At 41.5% G+C, this 22,285-nt stretch overlaps 1 protein-coding gene and 1 long non-coding RNA gene across 3 annotated transcripts; one reads left to right on the forward strand and one right to left on the reverse strand.

Moving 5' to 3' along the window:
• Window positions 1-1,341: 1,341 nt before the first annotated feature.
• On the reverse strand, window positions 1,342-4,301 carry LOC140609146 (uncharacterized). The gene is made up of 2 exons (XR_012011093.1): window positions 3,764-4,301; window positions 1,342-2,491 (listed from the first exon to the last, which is right to left on the reverse strand). It is a non-coding gene; the product is annotated as an uncharacterized lncRNA (long non-coding RNA).
• Window positions 3,990-20,364, forward strand: SRI (sorcin). Of its 2 annotated transcripts, none has more exons than XM_072784339.1 (8): window positions 3,990-4,307; window positions 5,456-5,539; window positions 7,648-7,717; window positions 14,520-14,563; window positions 15,330-15,477; window positions 15,877-15,990; window positions 17,243-17,301; window positions 18,912-20,364. In XM_072784339.1, the coding sequence occupies exons 1-8, from the start codon at window positions 4,005-4,007 to the stop codon at window positions 18,936-18,938; spliced, it is 849 nt and encodes a 282-aa protein (XP_072640440.1). In that variant the 5' UTR covers window positions 3,990-4,004; the 3' UTR covers window positions 18,939-20,364. The 2 variants fall into 2 exon arrangements, with proteins under 2 accessions (XP_072640440.1, XP_072640441.1); XM_072784340.1 differs by lacking the exon at window positions 3,990-4,307 and adding an exon at window positions 4,456-4,575.
• The last annotated feature ends 1,921 nt before the right edge of the window (window positions 20,365-22,285 follow it).

Raw genomic sequence — 22,285 nt, forward strand, 5'->3', positions numbered from 1 at the left:
TTCTGAAGAAACAGATTTAACAGCTGAGGTCAAGTAACAAGAGAGAGCCCCAAAATAAATCCATGCATATACAAGTAACTGATCTCCTAGGAGAATGCCAAAAATATACAACAGAGAAAGGATGGTCTCTTCAACAAATGGTTTTGGGAAAATCAGATACCCACACACAAAAGAATAAAATTGGACTCTTCTCTTACTCTATACATAAAAATCAACTGAAAATGGATTAAAGACTTAATATAAGACTGAAAAGTATAAAACTTCTAGAAGAAAACATAGGGGAAAGTCTTCATGACATTGGTTTTGGCAATGATTTCATGGCTGTGGCTATGATACCAAAAGCATAAGTAACAAAAACAAAAATAGGACTACATGAACTAAAAAGGTTCTGCAAAAAAAAAAAAAAAAAATTAAGATTTATTTATTTATTTATTTATTTATTTATTTATTTATTTATTAATGAGAGTCACACACAGAGAGACAGAGACAGAGAGAGAGAGAGGCAGAGACACAGGCAGAGGGAGAAGCAGGCTCCATGCAGGAAGCCCGATGTGGGACTCGATCTCGGGTCTCCAGGATCACACCCTGGGCTGAAGGTGGTGCTAAACCACTGAGCCACCCGGGCTGCCCTCTGCAAAAAAAATTAATAAAATAAAATAAAAAGCTCCTGCACAGTGAAAGAAACAACAGAATGAAAAGGCAAACCATGGAATGGGAGAAAAAATTGCAAACTATATACCTGATACGGAGTTAGTCTGCAAAATATATAAGGAACTCCTAGAACCCAACAGCAAAAAAACTAATAACCCAATTTTAAAATGGGCTGAAAAAGCCAACAGACACATGAAAAGATGCTCAACATCACTGATCATCAAGGAAATGCAAATCAGGACCACAATGAGACATTACCTCACACCTGTTAAGAATGGCTAATATCAAAAATAGAAGAAACAGTGACACCTGGGTGGCTCAATTGGTTTAAGTACCCAACCCTTGATTTTGGCTCAAGTCATGATCTCAGGGTCATGAGATTGAGCCCTGTGTCAGGCTCCATGCTTAAGATTCTCTCTCTCTCTCCCTCTCCCTCTGCCTCTCCTCCCCTACTCGTGTATGTTCTCTCTCAAAACAAAAACAAAAACAAAAACAAAAACACAAGAAACAACAAGTGTTAATAAGGATGCGGAGAAAAGAGAACCCTCTTGCACTATTGGCAGGAATGCAAACTGATGCAGCCATTGTGAAAAACGGTATGGAGTTTCCTCAAAAAATTAAAAATATAACTACCATATAATACAGTAATTCCACTACTGGGTATTTATCCGAAGAATACAAAAACACTAATTTGAAAAGATATTTGCACTCCTTTGTTTATTGCAGCATTATTTATGATAGCCAAATTATGGAAGCAACCCAAATGTCTATAGAAGGATGAATGGATAAAGAAGAGGTGAGATATATAGGTGACATAGATATAGATATAGATACAGATATAGATATATAGTGGAATATTACTTAGCCATAAAAGAGAGTGAAATATTATCATTTGCAATGACATAGACGAAACTACAGAGTATTATGCCAAGCAGTCAGAGAAAGACAAATACCATATGATTTCACTCATATGTGTAATTTAAGAAACAAAACAAATGAACAAAGGAAAAAAAGAGACAAACCACAAACCAGAGTCTTACTGGTGGCTACCAGAGGGAAGGTAGGTGGGGGATGGCTGAAATAGGTGAAGAAGATTAAGAGTACACTTATCATGATGAGTACTGAGTAATGTATAGATTGCTGAACACTATATTGTACACCCAACATTAATATAAACTAATTTAACTATACTGGAATTAAAATTAGAAAACATTTAATGGGCTAAAGAATTTAATAAACATTCTCCAAAGGAGATATACAAATGGCCAACAAGTATATGAAAAAATGCTCAGTGTTTTTAATTATCAGGAAATGCAAATCAAAACCACACTGAGATATCACCTCACACCTGTCCAGGTGACTATTATCAAAAAAATAAAATAAAAAACCAAACAGACAATAAATGTTGGTAAGTATGTGGAAAAATTAGAATTCTAGCACTTTGCTGGTAGAAATGCAAAATTGTGTAGCCACCATGGAAAATGGTATAAAGGTTCCTCAATTAAGTTAAATTTAAATTTGAAATAAAACTACCATATGATCCAGCACTCCAACTTCTGAACATATACGCAAAAGAATAGAAAATGAGATCTCAAAGAGCTATTTACTCCAGCCATGTTCATTGGAGCATTAATCACCATAACCAAGATGCCAAAGCGACCCAAATGTCCATCTAAGGATAAATGGAGGGATCCCTGGGTGGCGCAGCGGTTTGGCGCCTGCCTTTGGCCCAGGGCGCGATCCTGGAGACCCGGGATCGAATCCCACGTCGGGCTCCCGGTGCATGGAGCCTGCTTCTCCCTCTGCCTGTGTCTCTGCCTCTCTCTCTCTCACTGTGTGCCTATCGTAAATAAAAAAAAAAAAAAAAAAATAGTTTAAGGATAAATGGATTAAAAATGTGACCTACTCTTACAATGGAATTTTATCCAGATTCATGAAGGAAATCTTGCGATATGCTGCAACATGGATAAATTTCAAGGACATTATGCCAAGTGAAATAAGCCAATCACAAAAAGACAAATACCTGGTTATTGTAATCATATGAGGTATCTGAAATAATCAAGCTCATAGAAACAGAAAGTAGAATACTGGTTGCTAGGGGCTGGAGGAAGGAGAAATGGGGAGTGGCTGTTCAAGGGGTATAGATTTTGTCAGGCAAGATGAAAAACCTTAGAGACCCTGCGGTACCACACTGTGCATGCAGTCAACAATACTGTATCGTACTCTTAAAAATTGGTTGAGAGGGTAGACAGATCTCCCGTGCGTTGTTCTTACATACATACATACATAGAAAAAAAGAACCCCACAGAGGTCAAAGGACTCATAAAATGTCTAATCTATCTTGATAATCGCTTTGGTATTTGAAAACAATAGTCTACTTCCTACTTCCTAAATCAAACCTAAAACAGTTAATCCAGTGCAGCCCCAGGGGTCCAGGGGTTTAGCGCCGCCTTCAGCCCAGGGCCTGATCCTGGAAACCAGGGATCGAGTCCCACATCGGGCTCCCTGCATGGAGCCTGCTTCTCCCTCTGCCTGTGTCTCTGTCTCTCTCTGTGTCTCTCATGAATAAATAAAATCTTAAAAAAAAAAAAAAAAGGTAATCTATAGTTTATTTGATATGTAACAACGGGGATTATAAAAATTGTTCTGACAGTTCAGGAGTTTCATTTTTGGAGTCTGATTATCCAAAAAGGGGACTTGGAAGGAAGAGAAAAACAATGACCCCAGTGGGAACACAGCCCGGGGACTTGGAGTGGAGGAACCCCGTCTACCATGCTGAGCAAGCACATCACCACACTCTGCAGGTGATCCAGTATTTGTTAAATGTTGATGACGCTCAATTTTTCCGTGCAACCGCCATAGCAAATACCCTGAATGTTGCTCATGAATGCATTTCTTTCTTTTTCTTTTTTTTTTTATGAATGCATTTCTTAAAACGATAAAATTCAGGGGGAAAAAAAATTCTTTAGGACTGAAATTACATGAGACGAAACCAAACGAAAATCTGACACCTGAATTGCTCACATCGGACTGTTCAACCAGGCGAGAAAGGAAAACGTATGCAGAGAACCATTTTCCGAATCTACCTCCGGGAAGAGTTCTAACCTCTCACCTTCCGATTTACCAGCACACTCCTAGCTGTAGTTTCCTCGTATAAAAAAGTAGCTGAGTAATTTTTTGGGAAGAGTGGTCGTATCGCCTGAATCATCGAGATAACTCTAACACCTCCTTCCCCGAGAGCCTGGGCGGGGAGGCCCTGCCAGTGAGTGGCCTCTGTCCTCCCTGGGTGTCGCCGCAGCTGAACCAGGACCGGACTGGGTGCCCTCGCGGTGAACTGTGCAACCGCAAGCCAAATGCTCTCTCGCACACAGTTCCTGAAGCTTTTTCCTGTTTTCCAAGGGCGTTTCCATGTTTTGCTCTTTCCACGCCCCCCTCCCTCCCAGGCGTGCAGGAGCGGCCCCTGGGGCCAGCGTGCAGCCCCTGCCTCCCAAAAGCGCCCTCCGCCGGGAGCCCGGGAGCCCGGGAGGCCCGACAGCCGAAGCCGCCCGCAAGGCTCGGGAGCGTCAGAACCGAGGCAGCAGGACGAAATCGAGAATCCCCGGGGCGCCGCCCTGGGTTGGGACGTGCCATTCGTGGCGCGGGGAGGAAGGCGGCGGGTGAGCGCCGCGCCGCGGGCCCCGGGCAGTCAGAGCGGGGCGGGCGCCCGCGGGGCCGGGACAGCGCGGGGCGGGGGGCGGGGGGCGGGGCCGGGGCCGGGGCCGGGGCCGGGGGCGGCTCGGGCGCGCGTCCCCCCCCGCCCGGGTGGTGCGCTCCGGGGGCGGCCCCGGCGGGAGGGAGGCGGCGCGGCGGCGCGGCGGCGGCGCAGTCTGCACCATGGCGTACCCGGGGCACCCTGGCGCCGGCGGCGGGTACTACCCGGGCGGGGTAAGTGGAGCCCGCGCGCGCTTGCAGTCGGGCCGCGGCCCCGGGGCCCCGTGGACGCCGGGAGGCCGCCCTGGGCCGCTCCGCGGGGCGGTGCCTCGCCGCAGGCCCTTGCCGCTCGGCCCCATCCTCAGGCCCCCTCCTCCTCCCCGCCTCTTCGCGCTGCGGGCGGCCGCGTGGGGGCCGAGGCGCGGGGGTGGGGGTGGGGGGTTGGGGGTGGGGGGTGATGGCCCGGGAAGCCCCCCACGCCCCCTCCCCGGTGCCTGGGATGCGCGGCCTTGGGTATCGGCTTCCTCCCCCTCCCGGTTTCTTCCCCTGAGAGCAAACAGCCATTTTAATCTCGAAGGGTCCGGAGAGCCACCTCCCCTCTTTGAAAGCAAGTGAGAGATTTTTTTTAAAAGTCGGGGAAAGCCCTGGCGGAGGGAGGCCTCCTCTCGCGGCGCCGGGGTCGCGCGTCGTCCGCCCCACGGCCCAACCCAGACCCCGAAGCCGGGGTGCACCTGTCCCGGGCCGCCGCGAAAGATCCCTTAAACGCTCTAAAAGTAGAAGGAGAACACTTCGCGCCCCGCTCTTAAGTTGCTCGTCGCGGTTGCGTTTCCTCGGTAACCTGCAGGCCGGTGGGGAGCTTTAGAGTCGCTTCCCGTAGGCGGCTGGCACGATCTGCACGACTCACCGTGGTCCAAGCTGCCGGCGTTTGAATCCTGATGCGGTGAGAACGGAGAGAAGGGGTGGAATGATTGCAGCTAAAGCGTGCCCGGTGCTGGGGAGGCGAACCATCCCTGCGGAGGGCGGGCAGTTGCCTGCCTTTGCACAAAAGCATTCAGTGGTGAAAGAATAAAACTGGATTCAGCGGAATGATGCTGTTGTGCTTCTTGTTTTACAGTATGGAGGGGCCCCCGGAGGACCTACGTTTCCCGGACAAACTCAGGATCCGCTCTATGGTTACTTTGCTGCCGTAGCTGGACAGGTTAGCTTTTCCCCTTAATATTCAAGAATTGTCAGAGTCTGCCTCTGTATTAGCCATGGTTAGAGTGGGATGGAAAAAAGAACTTTCCTCTGGAAAAGAATCCCTTTGCTTCTGTAAAAGAGAAAAAGAGAGAAGGAAATGGATAGTTACTTATTTGTGAATATTCAGAACAAATAGGACAAAGTGTTGCCTGTATTTATGTTAGTTCAATTCAAACTAAACATGTGATTGAATTAGGGTCAGATTAAACAGGAATAGGGGGTTATAAATATATTGTGAAGATCTGTGAAGTAGAAAGATGTTATTAGGACTATGAATTGTCAGGGTCCATGGTGGTTTCCAGAGGAGAAATTCTAGATCTGACGACCACAAGCCCTTGTTTGTACAACTTGAAGACACATACCGGTAATTATGAAGTCAGATTCTAATGAACACTTTTTTGGGTTGAATTCGATTGTTAATCAGTTACCCCCTAAGAAATAGGTTCTTGTGTTAGACTACCAGCTTCAAAATAAGAAAGTTATTACTGCCTTACTGTGAGGAAGTTAATCTTGTGAGCAGTTTGGTTTCTCTTTAAGGCTGATGCCTATTCTAGGTCAGCTCTTCCATGTCCTTAAAAGGTGTTGTGGCCTGTTGACCGAGAGAGACCCAAGTGTTAGCTCCTGGAGACCTTTCACTTCTCTTGGTTGAGCTGTAGGACGGGGTGGTGTACGTTGAGGGAGGACACATCCCTTGCTCACCAGGACACTGTGTACAGTAAATACACCGCTGGTATAACCCAGACATGTCCAGAAGGGATGTTTAGTCTTAGAAATTCGATTTTGCTTTGTTTTGATCAAAAACAAGAAATAACATAATCTTCATGTGAAGATGCTATCAAATGTTATGGGATAAAAACCCAAGGCCGCCTTTCAGAACAGCATTCTGAGAAATATAGTTGAAGAAATTGAGTGGAAAATTGTGTCTAAAACTGAAAGAGCTTCCCTTGAAGTATCTGCTTAATCTGTTAGTGATCTGTATCTTTGAAACCACAAGACAGGGCAAAGCTCAAGACTTGAGTTCTTAGATTGCCTATCCTTCCAGTCCTGTAAATGACCCCACCTGCTTACCTTGCAGCGGCCCTGGCCTACAGCAGCATATCCATTGTCTTTCACATTATTGTTCCTGCTCCTTGGTTAGAATCTACGATATGCCTGGACTTGAGGCTTGGGGTATTTTATTTTTTAAATCCCTAAAAGTAACATCTGTCTATTTCTGAACTTGATCAGCCCACCAATAGGCACCAGGAACCTTTATCTTCCAGATGAAATTGTGATTCTGGAAAACCATTATGCCTCATCAGAAGCCTAGGTGATCAGGAAGGCTTCTCTTTGTTTCATCCAAGCATTTTATTTACGGATATCAGGTGTGTGCCCTGTTCTCCACTCCTACCAACCCCCAAAAGCTAGAAAGAGGAATAAGACTTTTAAGCAACTATATAAATAATTTTAAGTGCTTAATGGGCAGTTTCCCTGTTGAGGCTAAAAGAAAAGTAGTTCAAGACAGAGACGAGTTTTATTCATACATTTAGAAATACTAGGCATCAGTGGAAGAAACTGAATTCCCCTCAGTGTTTTATTTAAAAAAGGAATCTTGTACCTGAAAATTTAATGCCAAATCTAATTGAGGCATTTAGAGGAAATAATGAAAAGATACTGGTAATACTAAAGTATAGATGTGAGCAGCTTTCTGACTTTGTAAATTCTTATGTAATAATTATTTAAAATAGAGTCTGAAAAAAAAATAAAAAAATAAAATAGAGTCTGAAATTGAATGCTGACTTTATTTAGGTATCAAGAAATGCATTTTTTGTTTGTGTCCCTAATTATGCATTTGTGGAAGAGAACTTAATTTGTTTTTCTTTCATCATTAAATTATTTTTGAAAGTGGAATGGAGAAAGGAATGCCTGTTTTTGGAAGGTATTTTTTAAAGTGTCATGCATGAAAATGCTCATTTTCTTTATCATTATTGCTGAAATAATACACTGTGAAAGTGAACAAAGAACTAAAAGGTACCGATCACTATTGTAATTCCTCTTCCTATTTTATTTATTTATTTTTTTCAAAAGGATGGGCAAATAGATGCTGATGAATTGCAGAGATGCCTGACACAGTCAGGCATTGCTGGAGGATACAAACGTGAGTTGACAGTCCCAAAGTTTCTCTAGAAGTACTCTCGTGTTTCATATTTTAACTGTTACTTATGATGATAGCCTTCAAGGACACTGGGCTTTTCTGACTTAGCAAAAATTGGACTTTCCAAAGCTAATTTTGGTTGTTCATTACAAAATGTTAATTTGAAAATAGTTGTTGGGATCCCTGGGTGGCTCAGCAATTTAGCGCCTGCCTTTGGCCCAGGGCGCAATCCTGGAGTCCCGGGATTGAGTCCGGCATCGGGCTCCCAGCATGGAGCCTGCTTCTCCCTCCTCCTGTGTCTCTGCCTCTCTCTCTCTCTATGTCTATCATGAATGAATGAAAATATATAAATAAAAAAATGTATATATATATGAAAATAGTTGTTAATCATTCTACACTACCCGCCTGCCAGTTGATTGGGTCTTTTGGATTTGGATTCAAAGCAATGAGCCAGTCTGTGTGGCCTCTTTCACGGTAGGGTGCTGAAATGAAATCTGCCAGGTCGGGTGTCATCAATGACAGGAACTAACATTTACGACTATTTGCCAAAAGTCGACTCTGTCCTGAGCCTGATGGCACTTAGGGTCTGGGGTGGCTGGTCCTGTACAGCTGGTCCCTGAGTGACATGTCCTGCACTCCTGGTTCTGAGTGGCTGATCCTGTCCACCTTCCCCACAGTAGCTGAGCCCCACTCTCATCCCCAGGGAGCCACTTCTGCACTCCTATTTCCTGAGTATGGTGCTGGCAACATGAATCCTTGCCATGACATCCCCCAGGTCTGTCTTCATTTCTCATTTCACCTCAGAGAATGTGTGTGGGCTAAGTTGGAAGTGCCCTTCCTTATTTCTAAACTCTTTGCACTAGTCTTCCTCCACCTTGCTTCCTCAGTTCCTCAAAGACTAGATCTTCTGCCTTAAAATTCAGTGCTTACACCACATTCCTGCCTTTTGAAAGAGCTCTTTGTCAAGGGCTGCAGATAAGGAAGTATTGCAGAAGTGCTGCATCCCAACGGTGCTTCTCATCATCCCATGCACTATACCATATGCTTCTTTTCAGATCAGATCTTGACCTTGACAAATACTCAAAGTAGAGAATAGTGTCTTGACTTGCTGATATTGCCAGTGGTTAACTGAGACAGAACATCAAATCAAAGCCTTAGCTGTTGGTAGACTGTGTATTAAAATGCTCAAACTAGAAATCACACCTGAAGATTTATAACGGCATCTTTTAGCTGTTCGACGTGGCATATTTACTAGATGGCTCTCTTTTTAAACTATTTGCACATCTAATTACCCTTTCTTTTATGTGACTTCAGATCCCATTAATATTTCCTAGTTGGAGAAATATGAAAGAGGAACCTTTTACATTTCTCATTTAATCTGGTTCTTTACAAAAGAAACACTTTCTAGATAGGGGATTTTTTTTTCCTGTTGTAGGAAATACATTTAAATTATTAATTGTTAACCTCAAGCAGTTGGGGCTAGTGAACAAAGAAGGTTTAATAGCAGGGTTTGTGAAAGTGAGCTATGTCCCAACATAAACTATTATTCTGTACCCTTTTGGTAGAAGAGGTGTGGCAGGTTTTAAGATCTGACTAAGAAATGAATTTATGTCCTTGGAGAATAGTCCTTTGAAACATTTCATATGAGAAAATCATGTTTAGCAATGGCCTTAGATCATTGAGTTATGGGGAAGATATTTCCTGAGTCATCAGAACCATATGATTGAATTTATTTGCTTACTGTCATCTGGTTGTGGAGGCAGTAAGGAACCATAAAACCATCCTTCTTGTGAGGTGTCAGAATTTTATAATACAGAAATTATACAGCCATTGGGGTGTGTGTGTGTGTGTGTGTGTGTGTGTAAGATTTTGTTTATTCATGTAAGACACAGAGAAAGAGAGAGGCAGAGACATAGGCAAAGGGAGAAGCAGGCTCCATGCAGGAAGCCTGATGTGGGACTTGATCCTGAGACTCTGGGATCATGCCCCAAGCCAAAGGCAGATGCTGAACTGTTGAGCCACACAGGCGTCCCACCATTGGTGTTTTTTAAACCCAGCTTCCAAACCAAAGAACACACATGGTGGGGGAGCAGTGCGGAGGGATATTCCAATCCAGTACTTACAAGCATCTTCTCCAGTTTAAAAGAAGCAGTCGTACCAGAGGTGGAGTTGATAAGAGAAGTTGCTCTAGTCTATAAGCTAGTAATTCAGCTTCTTTTTTTCCCTTAAGTGTAGTTGTTACTCTGTGGTAAAGTTGAGAGAAACAACTGAAGGTAGGGTTTTCCTGCTAGGTCCATTACATTGTGGATTTCTACTGGAAGAAAAGATGTCTGAAGCATTCTAGTAGAATGAACAGGAGAAGGGAGAGAGTAAAGTAAAATTATAGCTAAGGTTCCTTTGAAATTATTTAAAATATAATTAGCATTAATACAAGCTATTTCTGGGGAAAAATTGAAATTAAAATTGAGTCAGAATTTTCCCCTTCCAAACTTGTTAGACATCAGTGTTCTAGTTCATTAGAACTGTCTGAAAATGTGAATTTTCTCTTCATTCACTTTTGTTCACTGCACATCTCATTCCCTCTTTTAAATCCTTCTAACAAAAGATGACCAGTTTTCTGGGCTTCCTGACATAAAACTGTAACCTGTCACTCTCTTCCCCTAAAATTCTTCAGTAGCTCCCTAGTGCCTATAAAGCAAAAGCTAAACAGCTTAGTAGGAATTCAAGATCTTCTACTGCAGCCTCATCAAACATACATACTCCCATTCCCTTTGCTTGACCCGGACTGTCCTGCTTCTCTTTGGTTATTCTGGTCCCTAGCTCTACTTGGCTGTCACCAGATGTCCCCCATCTTTCCTATCATTCAAGGCTTGACTTAAATGCTCCTTCGTCTGTGAAGTCTTTCTTACTAGGAAGGAACCTTTCACTTCTCAATACTTCTGGTACTGCTTGGTGTCTCCATTATGGTTCCCCATTCTCTGCCTTGATTAGAGTTGTATGCACACATGACTTCTCTTTTCCTTAGACCATCAGCTAGAGCAGAATCCAGTTTTGCATTTGTATTTCCAGTATTCTTGGTATCCTGGGCCCTGCACATAATGAGTACCTAGTAGGCATTTATTGAATTAACAAGTATGGAAGATTGTCTAAAATGGGAAAAAGCATAGCCCTCTACCCTTACTGGTATTTTGACTATGATTTGTCTTCAGGGATTATACATTACTTTTAAGTATTGGTAAAAATTAGATTTTATTTAAAAAAAAAAAAAAAAAAAAAAACCTATCCTTAAAAAAACCAAACCCCAACTATCCTTAGACTGGTTGAGAGGAGTAACAGCTTTCGACATAGGGATGAGAAGTTCCATTCAGTCATATCACCAGCACATTTTAATGGATGCCCACCATGTGCAAGCGGCAAGGATATGCACCCACAAACAGTGCCTGTGGGACATTGTGGAAGGCGCTGGGATAAGTGAAATATAGAGGCTGTGGGATCACGTAGGCATACAACCCAGAAAGTGGTCAGGAAGGTTTTCTTTGCAGAATCGATACTTAAACTGAGGAGAAATGAAAGTCAAGTAGAAATGAGGCAGACCTAGAAGCAAGTGGGATAGGGCAGGGCAGTTGTGTTCCGGGCAAATAGAGCAGCATATACTAAAGACTCAGGAGAGAGAGCATGTGCTTGTGCAGTCAAGGAACTGAGAGAAATTCACCGTGAAGATAGAATATGGAGGTTAAATGAAGAGCCAGGAAACTAGCTGGATTGGGAAAATACAGGTGTGACTTCATATGCCACTTGGGTGCTTGTACTTCATGCTAACAGCAGTGGAACATCTGTACTGGGACATCTTATATAGAAAAGCACATACTATCCTGGATATAGGATAAAGACCAACCAAATTGGGGGGGCATGGATATGGGAAACGTGGAGAATCAGGGATACCTGTTAAGTGGCCATTAGAATCCTACAGGTGACAGAAATACTAACTAAACCAAGGAAATGACTGTGGGCTGGAAGTGGATGGGTCCTAAAGCCATTTAGAAGGTGATTGAGGGATCCCTGGGTGGCGCAGCGGTTTAGCGCCTGCCTTTGGCCCAGGGCGCGATCCTGGATACCCGGGATCGAATCCCACGTCGGGCTCCCGGTGCATGGAGCCTGCTTCTCCCTCTGCCTATGTCTCTGCCTCTCTCTCTCTCTCTGTATGACTATCATAAATAAATAAAAATTATAAAAAAAAAAAAGAAGGTGATTGAATATCAGTGGACAAGGAATTGGGGACACTCCCAGGTTTCTGGCTCCTGTGACTAAGTAGATGGTGGTGACATTCATAGCACTGGGATAGAGGGAAGGTGTTTGCTTCATGGCCCCTCAAAACCCTTGATTTAAGTCAAACACAGGTGTGTCTGTGTCATGACTGTCAGGCCTTCTCGAGCACTGGTTCTTAAACTTTAGCTGCCTCAGCATCACTGGATTGCTGAGCTCTGTCCTAGAATTTTTCATTCAGAAGGTCTGAGGTGAGACCTGAGAATTTGCATCACTAACAAGTTTCCGGATGATGATGGTCCAGACCGACCAGCTGTTTTTATGTGAATATAAATCACCTGGGGATAGTATTAAAATATAGATTCTGATTTTGTTGGTGTAGGTTAAAGGCTGAGATTCTGTAGTTTTGAAAGCTCCCAGATGATATTAATGTGGTTGGCCCAGGGATCACACTCAGAGTAACAGTGGCCTCAACCTTGGCTATTCACTGGAATCTTTGGGAAACTTCAAAAAAAAAATAGTCATGCTTGAGTTCCATGCTCAGGTATTCTGATTTAATTGTTCTGTGTAGATGAGGACTATACCTAATACTGTTTTGTATACTTGAAAGTAGCTAAGAGAGTCGATCTTAAAAGTTTTCATCACACATATGAAAAAGTTAATCATGTGAGGTGATGGATATGTTAACTTATCTAATTGTAGTTATCATTTTGCAGGATATACATATGTCAGATCTTTATATTGTATACCTTAAATTTACCGAATGTTATTTGTCAACGACATCTCAGTAGAGCTGAAAAATTATTCTGTGGTTCAGCCCCGATAGCAGGATCTTTTAAACCTTCTGGGTGATTCTGATACTCATCTAGAGTTCTCCCCCCTAGCTTAGAGAGACTTCATACCTCCACACAACTGAAAAGCCAGAATGAAGAATCAACCAGCTCTTTCTCAAAAGTGTGGGAAAGTGTTGCTTCCAGTCATCTCAAGAGCTGTATCTGTGGATTGGATGGAGTCTGAAGGGCCAAAGTAGGAATAGTCCCCCACCTTTTATTTCAAGTTCCAGGATATACCAAACATAGGAATCTGTTAAAAGTGGGAAACAATTTGAACTGTTTGGAGACATTACAGTACGAAGAATTAGCTCACATATGTTTTAAATTCAGTTTGCTTGGAGATAAAAACAAAGCTAGTAAGAGCTGTAAAAATGTTATTTCTGTGTGCCTCTCAATACACTTGCAGAGTTTATGCCAGCTTTGCCCATGTGACCCTGTCACTTTTGCCTTCTAGCCTTACATTCCTTGTGCCTATGTTTTCCAGTCATTGATATCCATGAACACAATGTAAGGTACAAGGAATTCTTAATTCGTAACCTGCTAATGCTTAGGTAGTTCATCAGTAGGCCCATTAACCAACAGGTAAATTCTAGTTTGGTTTTCTAAGTGAGGTATAGAAATGCCCTCAGAATATGCTCTAGCTGTATGTAAACTCAAGAGGCTTCTGAAGAGTGGCCATCCCTGAATGGGTCATTGTATCTTACTCTACAATGCTCTTAACTAAACACAGACCTGGCAAGCATAGTTACCAGTTCCATATATAAACTTACTGTATATGAAACCAGGTCATAGGCTATTTCAGGTAGGAGGTTACCATTCAGTGTGTGACATTAAAGGGGAAGGAAAGAAACTAATGAAATAGAATTAGCAAAATCAGCTGTTTATAGTCCGTTAGGTATAGGAACAAAGCAACCCTCTCTTCCTACTCATCGTGGTGAATTGAGCTCACTATATTATAGTTTCAAAGGCATGAAGATTATAGACCTTTAAAAAGATGATTACATAGAAAGTGTTACACCTATCCAAGAACAGAGGTAATGATGCAGTGAACTTGTGTGCACCTGTCACCCAGTTTCAGTAATTATCAATGTGTTGCCATTGCTACTTAGTTCATCTGTAATTCTGTCCATTTTCTTTTGAAGTAAATTCCATATATCTTACAACATTCATTTCACCTAGAAATAACTTAAGTGTTTACTTTTCTAAAAGATAAGGACATTCTCCTCTCAATTTCAAAACCATTATCATACCTAAAAATATTAAGAGTATAGTGCAATACTTTTTAAAAAGATTTCTATTAAAGTTGTTAAAATCAAGTTTGTGTTCATTTTTTTGTTTTTAAGATTTTATTTGAGAGAAAGAGCATGAGAGTGGGTGAGGGGCAGAGGGAGAAGCAGACTCCCCACTGAGCAGGGAGACCGACATGGAGCTCAACCCCAGAACTCCAGGACTATGACCTGAGCTGAAGTCAAACGCCCAACTGACTGAGCCACCCAGGCACCTCTCAAATTTAGGTTCTACAAGGAATCCCCACTACCTGGAAAAAAATCTCCTTCAAAGCTCCATGTACTTTAGTTCTACATAAATTAAGTAGTATATAAAAGTAAGAGTACATAAATAGTCACTTTCCTAATTAATTTCAATGTATGCAATGTAATGTGAATTTTTGAAACTGTATTAATATGTATGTACTTTCTTTGATTTAACAGCTTTTAACCTGGAGACTTGTCGGCTTATGGTTTCAATGCTGGATGTATCCTTTGATTGCTGCTGGAAGGTTTTTTCCTGACCACCCCTCCCCCAAAAATTTTCTCCTAAAAGAATTCATCTAAGAATTAATACCCAGTAAATATAAGGTAACAAAAGACCACAAAGTTCTTGAAATCATTAACTTTTAACATGTAATTTGGTGCAAAAAGGGAAGGGAGTTTAGTAGATATAGTGTTGGTTATTCAGGAATTCAAGGAAGCATCAGAAGAGAACAAGTATAGAAATCAGGGTGAAATCAGGGTTTATCGTTGCTTTATCGTTGTTTGCCCCACGTGATTCACACCTGACCTTCACACTGTGGAATTTCTCACATCACAGTTATTAGACTCAGCTTAGCCTGTACTGATCCTGCAGTGCCTTCCATCCCACCTCATTTTCCAAAAGTGAAAGCCCCAGGTCTGGAAGGGCCTGCCAGGGGAGTGCCTGGACCCCAGCAGCAGTGCCGAGGGCACTCAGAAAGTGCAGTCGGGTTCCGGTAACGAGATCCCTTTCCACGTGTGGCCCACAGTGCCCACTTTACTCCCTTGTAATCACATCTCACAGGTGATCTGTACTCTGAGGTTTTTCACCATAGGCTCTTTTCATTATATGGTTAGAGTATCCTTTCATTGTATCACATCAAGAGGGACTTGTAACATTTTTAACCTTTTTAGCAGAAAGAATGTTAAACTCCCTTACCCTTGAGCTTTGGCTTAATCATTAGAAAATGTTGCCAAATAAAGGTGCTCTAATCCTTAATTACGGTTCAGAGAGATATGTCAGGCACAATGGGTTTCAATGAATTTAAAGAACTCTGGGCTGTGCTGAATGGCTGGAGACAACACTTCATCAGTTTTGACAGTGATCAGAGTGGAACAGTGGATCCTCAAGAACTGCAGAAGGCCTTGACCACAATGGGTGTGTATGGCTGACTCCAGCCACCGCAGACATCATTCTCCTTTCATTTCCAAAACCAAGTGTTACGGACTCCTAACTCTGGGAAATGAACTAGGGGTGGTAGAAAGGGAGGTGGGCGGGGCGTGGGGGTGACTGGGTGATGGGCACTGAGGGGGGGCACTTGGATGAGCACTGGGTATTATTCTATATGTTGGCAAATTGAACACCAATAAAAAATAAATTTATAAAAAAAAGGCAGTTTCTGTTTTCTAGAAGTAGTATATGTTCATAATGAAGTACATAATACATATGTAATTCCTAGTGTATATTCATAGTTAAAAATGAGTACTCCCAGACTGAAAAAATTGTGATGACTTTTAATGATCTTTTTCTTACACTTTACCTTTTTTCATTCCTCAGGTTTTCGTTTGAGTCCCCAGGCTGTGAATTCAATTGCAAAACGATACAGCACCAATGGCAAGATCACCTTTGATGACTACATCGCCTGCTGTGTCAAACTGCGAGCCCTGACAGGTGTGTTCTTTGAGGTGGTGTTCACCAGGGTGTTTGTAAAGTGTTTCTGAACTTCTGTTGCCCACAATCTTTTCTCCCCCCTAACCTCAGTGGCTTTTTAAACACTGCTAGTAAACGTGTCTAGCAGAATAACTTTTTTTTTTTTTTTTTTTTCAGAAATCCTTTCAGATTAGTGGTAAACTGCTTTTAAAATAATCTTAACTAGGGACTCCTGGGTGGCTCAGTGATTGAGCATCTGCCTTTAGCTCAGGGCGTGATTCCCGAGACCCGGGATCAAGTCCCATATCAGGCTCCTTGCGTGGAGCCTGCTTCTCCCTCTGCCTATGTCTCTGCCTCTTTCTGTCCCTCATGAATAAATAAATAAAATCCTTAAAAAAAAATCTTAACTGAATTTCACAAAAATGTTCCAAAACATGATCAGCTAATTTGTGCATTTTTTTATCAGCATATGAGCGGTACTCTGTGATTCCTCCCTAGAATATAAAATATTTGAAGAGAGTGAAATTACTCATTAGCTCTCTCTCCTAATTCCTTCTGTTGGAAAGTAGTTTAAAGCTGTGGTCATCTGTTTCAAATGTATGGACTGCTTAGATGAGGTTGTATCAGTAATCTCTACTTTCTATTTCCTTTGTTCTTTTTCTTTTTTCTGTATATTTTTCTATTTTTCTTGTTCCATTCCTCTCTTTAGTTTCTCTCTTTTTTTTTCGAGGCTTGAACTTAGGACCCTGAGATCAATACCTGAGCTGAGATCAAAAATCAGATACTTAATTGACTGAGCCACCCAGGCACCCCAGTCTTTACTCTCTTTAATACCTGGGTTTGTAATTTCTTTTGCATCCTAACAAAAGTATGAGGCCAGGTTTTTTGTTTTTGTTTTTTTTTTAATTAAAGTAAATCCTTTTCAATAGCACAGAGCTCAGAGGGGTGGAATATTTTTTATAGCCCATTTGCCATATTAGGAACTCCATCCATCCATTTTCCTAAACACTATCTGTGTTATTAAGAAGTTTGTAGTTTGGAGGCATCTGTGTGATGGAACAGTATCATCTGTTATTTCTGCACTGTATTACTCTGTTGTATATTAAATCTATCCACGTTATTATAGTTGGCTTCTTTACTGTGGGCTTTTGTTTATGTTGGCTGATTTTACAACTCAAATACTACTGCAGTTTGAACCCAATGCCAAAATAATTTACTGTTGTGATGTCAGATGTTTAAAAATAACCATAGATTTTACTGTGGTGTTTTATAGACAGCTTTCGAAGACGGGATACTGCTCAGCAAGGTGTTGTGAATTTCCCATATGATGATGTAAGTCTCACTAAATTCGGAACTGTAAAGATGAATAAGATGTACGCCAGTTGGGCATCCGTTTTGAAGTTAGCCATGAAGAGCATCTTAAGGATGCTGAGTAATCAAGGATTAAATGATTAGGAGTTACCATTCAGAATTTATTAATTTCATTTATTACTAGTCTTACTCATATAGTTCACTTTGACTTTCATTAAAAGACTTGGTTCGGAGCCCAGCTGGTCCCATTTACTGGCTGGGTCACAGAGATAGGTTTCATCATTGCTCTGAGAATATTTGAGGAGAGAAAGTAATAATACCTCCTTCTTTGGGCTATTGGGAGATGTCAATCAGAAATGTCCTTGGAAAACACCATTCAGATGTTGTGTCTGTTTCTGCCTTCATTGAACAAGTATCTCTGTCACCGAGAAGTAAATTTAACAGCTCAAAACTGTACTTAACACACCTGTGTTGTTCATTGAGGACATAAGGCACAGATTTCATTTGTTTAAAACAATGCATTTACTAACCACACTGGAGGAGGTAGGACAATGCCAAAGACTCAGTGGGAATGCAGTCACATGCCATCTTGGATGACATTAGTTGGATATACATAACAAAGCTAGGGAAATGTTTCATAGTGTTTCTATTTTTGCTCAGCCTTGGATGTAAAAAACTCACTTTCAGAATGGAAATCACTGTGATAATGATTACAAACTGCAAGGATGACATTTTCAGTTTGGCAGCTGCCACAGTTCTGATAATTTAAAAAGATTTGTGTGTAAATTTGTTTATTCCTTCTGCTTGAAGGCGTTTTCATTATTGTGCATTAGTTTCTCAGGTGATGGCCCTGTCACTGTTTCCAGAGATGGAGAGGCAGCCTATGGAGTGGAAAGTGCCTCCAACGGGCCCCCTAAGAGATTTTAAATATCTTGATCCTGGGTTCCCCCTTCCCTGAAAGGAATAGTCAGCTTGGCTTTGTAGCAGTGCTGCAGGCATTAGCAGTACATAGTGCCTCCCTGGCGTCAGAAGAATGAAAAAATTGGTAGAAAATAGAGCCTATTGGTGTTTATAGTGAAGCAGACATTTCACAGTGAATATTGATGTTTCTAAACCCGGGTTTCTGAATTGCTGAGGAAAGGTCCCATATTCTGTCTCTGGTCATATATAAAGTTGCAAACTAGGATTTATTTTAGCGAAGCAGATTTTAAGGGAGTAAACTGTTGAAGGTGCTCTGTGAGTGGTGGGATCACACTGTAGTTTGGAGGCATCCGTGTGATGGAACAGTATCATCTGTTATTTCTGAGTAGGAACCTTTTACCAAAAAAAAAAAAAAAAAAAAAAAGAAAGGAACCTTTTACCATGGCCATTTGTAGAGTCTGGGATAACGAATTTAAATAATTCTTTATCCATTGAAGTAAAATCTGCTCTCTGTAAGAAGAGATATCCACTGGATTTTATACTAGACTGCTTCCCCTACAAAATGAACCCTTCCATCCATATACTCTTATTTTAGAGCGGGATCTTTCTCAATCCTTAATTCAAATTAGAAAAATAAAATGTAAGCAGTCTAAAAATCAGCTATTACTTGTTGCAATGTTTGCAGGATCATGTGGATTTTTCTCTTTCAGTTCATCCAGTGTGTCATGAGCGTTTAAACCAAGAAGCCGTATGAACACAACCAACCAACAGCATTCCGATTGGAGTTCTCTCTTGCTCTTACTCTTTGCCTTCAGCCACTGTGTGTAAACTTGCAGCGCTGCTTTTCCTTATTAGCTGTCATAAAGATTTATTACTTTATGTACAATCAAAGTTTTTAGTGTTGATAATAAATTCGTTGGAATTTTACGAATATAAAATCAGGTCTCTTACCCCATTTATAATTTCCTAAAGCCATTGTCAGTGATGCTTTATTTTCTCACTAAACCTTTTATGTAAATTTTGGTGTACAAAATGTTTAAATCACTAGCCCAAATTTTTCACTGTAAGATTCTTAAAAACCTTTTCATTAGACCACAGCTCTTGTCTTTCCTAGAGGAGCTTTTACATGGTAGTAAAAGCTTTATGTATGGAGTATTCTTATAATTTATTCTCACTTGGATGCAAACAGAAACAAAAACCCATGGTAATTAATAGGGTTCACTTGAGTGGGAACTTAGCACCAGCTTTTTAAGGCTTACACATTTTTGATGGCCTCATGATTGGACAGGGAGCAGAAATGATTATTTTCTCTTGAAAACCTGCATCAGTTGAATGGCAAATATGATCTGTCACCAAGTTTGTTGTCGTCAACCACCTAGACCTTTGTTAGCTCTACTTAAAAGTCTTATAAATTATGAACTTAACTGTATAAAAAAAGAAAACTGATAGAAAGAAAACTAAGGTAATAATATGAAAATATTAACTATGGTCATTTTTGGTTTATGAGATTCCAGGTGACTGTAATTTCTTTTATAGATTTCAGTACTTTGCAAGTTTTCTATAATGTGTGCACTTTCCTTTTAAAATCAGAAGATAATAATCTTTTAAGTGTGTTCACAGTCACTTTAAAAACTGTACATGGCAAAAGGACCAGACAGAGAGGACCACAATGTTGGTGCTGCTACCCCTGGGAGTCAGGGTCAGGAACCGATTTTCTTCCTTCCCATGACTCTTCATCTGATAAGTATTACTCTTGTAGTGGAAGACTTTTTTTTTTTTCTTTTAATTTTTAAATCATGTGCTTTTAAATAAGATCTGGATTCTCACGCTGGCTGTGCCTCTTCCTGAATATGTGATTTTTGTCATCTCAGATACTCTTAGCTTCCCCACCTTTGAAAAGGAAGTTAATACTCCATGGGGGTAGTTCTGAACATGAAAAAGTGTGTTGGTATAACAATAGTATTTCTGTTTCTTAAATTTTAAAACTGGCCTGGTTTGCTCTTTTCTGCAAGAGAGCATAGCACATGAAACCGTGAAATTCACCTGTTTTCTCCCTGCCAGCAGAGTATGTGTCTTACTTCAGGGCATAGTGTGAGAGTTATCATTCAGATGATCAGTTAGTTGTCAACCAATGAAAAAATAAAATATTCCTAAGCATCTTCAGCCTTATTTCACTTGGTTATGTTTTTTTCAAATATTGCTACAATACATTAATTTTATAAATATTTATACAATCTTAGCTTATGCATCCACATCAAATAGTCACACTGGGGCTTGCATATCAGACCGTGATGCAGCCTGCTTTATGTTATCTGGTGACTCTAGGTTTCATTTTACATACACAGCTTGGCATGAGCCAGAGCTGTTCAGAAATGGGCCAGAGAGGGCTCAGAGGACCAGGAGGGAGGGAATTCACCCTCAGAGTTGGTTTTAGTCTCACTGGAGTCCCATAAAGAAGGGATAGTTTGAGGAAATGGTGACCTCCTGGGTCACCCTAATGTGGTAAGGAGGAAGGCCCTTGCTAGCTCATGATTATGGACCATATTTGAACCATCCTACTGGTTAGGTAAGTCCTAAGGTATGCTGTGTCAGTCTTGGTTCTGGATTTGCTTTTTGGATAAATGCTGAAGCATCAACAAAACTGTGTCTCTGGAAATACTCAGTTTTAATTATTGGTACTTCATAGCAAGGCTCCTTATCTCCTCCATTTCTGCTTTCACAGTTTCTTTCTGAAAGCACAGAGCCTAGTCTTCAGGATGTCCCTGCACTTAGAAATTGTTTCCTTCCTCTTGACAAATTTAACATATCCATCCCCTTTAATTACAGCCAAAGTCTTCATTACAAATGAATCTTGGGTTGCATTATTTATGTTGGGTTCTGTGTTCCATTCATTATAAACTTTTAGTGCAGCCTTGCCTAATTCTTAAAACTTTCTTGGTCTACTCTTAAAACAGCTAGCTGGAGCATGGTCAAGCTGTGAACCCAAGCTGGACTAGTTCAGTTATTTGGAGATTAAGTTCCTCAAAAACTGCCAGCTTAAGCTTTAGCTTTCATTTGGAGATATGTGCTTTTAGTACTGTGTTGCAAGAGGTAAAGTACCTGTATGTAACCCTTTTCAGGCACTGAATGTGCCTACAGGAAGTGCCTTTCAGGCACTGAATGTGGCTACAGGAAGCCAGGCACTTCCTTGAGGACAGCTGGCGTAGATTTGCACCACAGCAGTCGTACATAATTAATCATAGCCTGCACTCTCGTAGAGCCAAAGTGGAGGTGAGACTCCCATTTCAGCATGATGTTCTAGGTGGTACCATCAGCCCATGAGAGGCAACATGAACTAAAACTTGTACTTATCCCAGCTAGACTTTGCTTTTTTGCTCAGCTGAGTGTTACTCTTTCAGTATTCATCCGGATGATTCTGTGCCTAAAATATTATAAATACAAGAAATGCAGCTATATGTATTCACCCCCAAGGTTTTTTTAATCTAATAAACATACAAACCTTGTCAATGACTTCTGTTTTTCTCACGTTAAAACAGTACTTTGACTACCTATAACTACTTCTTTCCACAGCACACTGAGCTGACAGCAAGGAAACTAAGTGCCAAGGTAGAGACCAGAAGATGAAAGGGCTGTGTGAGAGGCAGACAGCTGAGGGGGCTAGTGTTTTAGGCAGTGGACTCCTGAACCTAGGTGGAGTCCATCCAAGGCCCAAGGCCTTAGAGTCTAACCCAGGAGAGCATATAAATAAGTACTGCCACCACTACCAGCACCACCACTAGGGCGCTCAGTCAGGATACAGTGACTGATTCAGTCAGGGCAAGAAACGAAGTGCCTAGGAGACAAGACCCCGCCTGCCACCCACCTGGGGAAATTGTTCAACAAAGTGAGTGGGCCATCCTGGGGAAATTGTTCAACAAAGTGAGTGGGCCATCCTTTACTAAAGGATCTCTGTGCTCCTCATCGTGTTGATGGCAGGCCTTCCAGGGCAGCATGAAGAGAAAACGGAGCCCCTAACAGCACTACCACGAAAGTTTCTTAAAGAGAAACTGATGGGGAGAAAAGCAGGATTAAACGGAGTCGGGCA

Source organism: Canis lupus, chromosome 18 (genome assembly GCF_048164855.1).
Source record: "Canis lupus baileyi chromosome 18, mCanLup2.hap1, whole genome shotgun sequence".
Classification (NCBI taxonomy): domain Eukaryota; kingdom Metazoa; phylum Chordata; class Mammalia; order Carnivora; family Canidae; genus Canis; species Canis lupus.

Coding starts and splice junctions, on each gene's coding strand:
- SRI (XM_072784339.1), top strand. CDS start 4,005: ATGCTCTCTCGCACACAGTTCCTGAAGCTTTTTCCTGTTTTCCAAGGG. Junction 15,478..15,876: donor GAAGGCCTTGACCACAATGG/GTGTGTATGGCT, acceptor TTCATTCCTCAG/GTTTTCGTTTGAGTCCCCAG. Junction 17,302..18,911: donor TGAATTTCCCATATGATGAT/GTAAGTCTCACT, acceptor TTTCTCTTTCAG/TTCATCCAGTGTGTCATGAG.